Source organism: Pterocles gutturalis, unplaced genomic scaffold, assembly GCF_000699245.1.
Source record: "Pterocles gutturalis isolate BGI_N339 unplaced genomic scaffold, ASM69924v1 scaffold19417, whole genome shotgun sequence".
In the NCBI taxonomy this organism is placed as follows: domain Eukaryota; kingdom Metazoa; phylum Chordata; class Aves; order Pterocliformes; family Pteroclidae; genus Pterocles; species Pterocles gutturalis.
The window spans coordinates 1-2,896 of NW_010110624.1; the positions used below are offsets into that span (position 1 = coordinate 1).

General features: G+C 35.3%; 1 protein-coding gene across 1 annotated transcript; it reads left to right on the forward strand.

Moving 5' to 3' along the window:
• The first annotated feature begins 710 nt into the window (after positions 1-710).
• On the forward strand, positions 711-2,371 carry MPV17L (MPV17 mitochondrial membrane protein-like). The gene is made up of 3 exons (XM_010073469.1): positions 711-779; positions 1,992-2,021; positions 2,192-2,371. The coding sequence occupies exons 1-3, from the start codon at positions 711-713 to the stop codon at positions 2,369-2,371; spliced, it is 279 nt and encodes a 92-aa protein (XP_010071771.1).
• The last annotated feature ends 525 nt before the right edge of the window (positions 2,372-2,896 follow it).

The following is a 2,896-nucleotide window of genomic DNA, read 5'->3' on the forward strand; positions in this document are numbered from 1 at the left end:
GTCTTAATTTGACACCTGAAGATTCTCATCACATGAAATACCATTTAAAGGGTGTATTATTTTGAACCCTTTAAACAATATTTCATGTGATGGGGTTTCATTCAGTTTGCACATCTCATATGTAATTTCAAGTCATACTGCTTTTCTCTTGATCTTGGGTGTAATGATGGGACCCTGTTGTGAAGCTGTATTTTCATAGAATAAAGACAAGTTTGGATCAACTAGAATGTATTTAAAATTTTTGAATGCTGTATGTGGAGGGTTAAACAAGTGGGTTTTGAAACTGTTCTGCTTGTCAATTCTAGAATTTGGATTTGATTTAGATATTTGTGAAGGTAAAAAAAAAAATCACACGTTATGGCCAAAATTAAAAATTCTATCTGTCTCATGGGTGTAAAAGGTACTTTCACCTTACCTGTTCCACTGCCATACCACTGGTGGATTATGTGGCATTGGAACAGATACAATACACCACCTATGCAGTATATTCCAGTTGATCTCTGATGTCAATACTGAGAGCCAAGTCAATAGATAAGGAGATATGATGTAGCACTATTAGGGAGCTGGAATGGTATTTTTTCTTTGTAATTATATCAGCTTTTCTTTCAAAGCTGTTGCAATATATTTTGATAAGAGTTTGGGATATCATTGAAAAAAGTAAACATTTCATTTTTGCATTTTTTCTGATTGTTTTAAGTATTTCTCTAGGTATGAGCATCCTTCAGAAGAAAGAGGACATATTTTCAGACTGTAAAAAGAAATTTTGGAATACATATAAGGTGAGGCAAGCAATTCGCTTAGCTTCCAGCTAAGCAAAAAATAATATTATTGGATAAAATATTATAAATATTCCTTCCTCCAACAGCCTTTCTCTCACTTCATTATTTGATTATGTGTAGGAAGCTTAAGTACCAGCAGTCATCTGAAGTCAGGGTAGTCTGGAGCAGGCACTGGTGCCAGATGGGTGAAACGATGCCATTTTGAAAATGTACAGTGTTTATATACATAACACTTGCACCCGGCTCTCTTTGAATGAGAGCCCTACAATACTAAGACTGTATTACCTTTTATCTTAAGAAGAACCCGCACACCAATGTTTAGTTGGTAATGCCATTGGCAATGCTTACATGAACACATGTTAAAATCATTAGTTATAGAAACATCTTTTTTAGGAATCATCTTCAGCCTGTACTTTTCAGTGACAGTCTTCCCACTTTCAGAAATACAAACCCTTGTTTTAAGAAGACCTTTGTATAAATAGCTGGTTTTGGTTTGCATTTCTACATACATAGGAAAAAATTATCTGTGCTACATCAGAGCTGAGCAAATTAAGAATTTTAAAGATTTCTCAGGTGCAAGAAGAAAGATAGATGAGCAGAAAAAATGTAATTGAAGGAGAAACTGTGATGCAATGTGAATTTCCCTTCACACTGTGGAACTATATAGGTGGCATGAAAAAAGATTATTTTTATTCCTATGGAGGATGATTCTAAAAACAGTGCCCACTATATCCTATCAAAACATAAGGTTTCTACTGCCCTTATGTTCTATGAGTAAATTATCCATTGATTTTTACAAAAAAGCCTTACATGTATGAGTAAGTAGAAGGAGCATTGCAAGTGTGAAATAAATAGTGTTCAGTGGTATTTTTAATTCATGGCTGAAACAAATGTTCACATATTTAAACATTTGTTCACCCATCTGGTAAATGTGCTTATGGTTCTGGTATCAGCTGACTATGAAGACTTAACTGTTCTTAGAGTTTTGTATTTAAAATGAATTAGAATAATGTGTTTGAGAAACTCCTAGCATAGAGATTCATGAAGATGATTAGAAGTTTAATATTGTGACCTCCAAGTTAAGCAACTTAATTTACAATTGAAGAGCTTTTACTAACTTTACTCAAATATGTTTCAGTCTTGGTGGTAAGAAAAAATGAATCTTTGTGGTTAAAATCTGTAAGAGTAACAAATGATTCATTTTCATTTCAGACAGGACTGATGTACTGGCCTTTTGTGCAGGTGAGTTTTTAGGGTAACTCAGTGAGCCTTTCTTTCTCTCTCATAAAACCTGATGCAATGCATTCGTAGTATATGTAACCCAGTGAAAAGTAGTGGAGTTGTTGAGTGTCTGTGTGTAAGACCTAACAATGCCTGGAGCACTAACTGAGCTCTCTTTCCTTCCAACACAGCTGTCAAACTTCATTTTGGTCCCCGTTTACCTGCGAACAGCTTATACTGGGCTCTGTGGCTTTGTCTGGGCTACTTTCATTTGCTTTTCCCAACAGAGTGGAGATGGCACAGCAAAGTCAGCATTTATGTGGCTCCAAAGAGAGAACGTCAATGAAGACGAAGAATCATCAGAGAAATAAGAACTTTAGTTCTGAATGCATGTTGAATTGTTAAGCTGAGTTTATGAAAGTCAGTAAACTGCACTGCAGCCTCATTGCTGTTTAAAATAAACAGTCATCTCAACATTTGGTGGTTAGTATAAGCAGTGGAACAGTTTGTCTTTGTGCCTGTTTGTTTTTCATAAAAGAGGCCAATTGTATATTGGCATTTAATTATTATCATGCTGCCAGCCCATCTCTTCTGGGAACAACTGACTTACAGGGCAGTGCAAGCATTTGCACATCATGTCACACCGCCTCACCGGGGAGACATATTAACTGTAATTTAATTTTCAAGCAACTTGTAATTGCTAGAAAAAGGGGAATAGAATGTTAAATCATCAGTTGTCGGACTTGACAATTGTTAGCAGTGCAATGCTTTTGCAGAACAAAATTTAATAGATTTCTTATCTAAAAAGTGGCATTGAATCTTTTATTCAGAGAAAACAGAAGTACTGTGTTTGTGGGAACTACTTCTTTATAGGGGCAAATTGCTTTATTCTATAT

What these genes read in the sequence shown, in the direction of transcription:
- MPV17L (XM_010073469.1), top strand. Translation starts at nt 711, where the DNA reads ATGAGCATCCTTCAGAAGAAAGAGGACATATTTTCAGACTGTAAAAAG. An exon ending in AATTTTGGAATACATATAAG is followed by an intron (nt 780 to 1,991) that starts GTGAGGCAAGCA and finishes TTTTCATTTCAG; the next exon opens with ACAGGACTGATGTACTGGCC. An exon ending in TGTACTGGCCTTTTGTGCAG is followed by an intron (nt 2,022 to 2,191) that starts GTGAGTTTTTAG and finishes CTTCCAACACAG; the next exon opens with CTGTCAAACTTCATTTTGGT.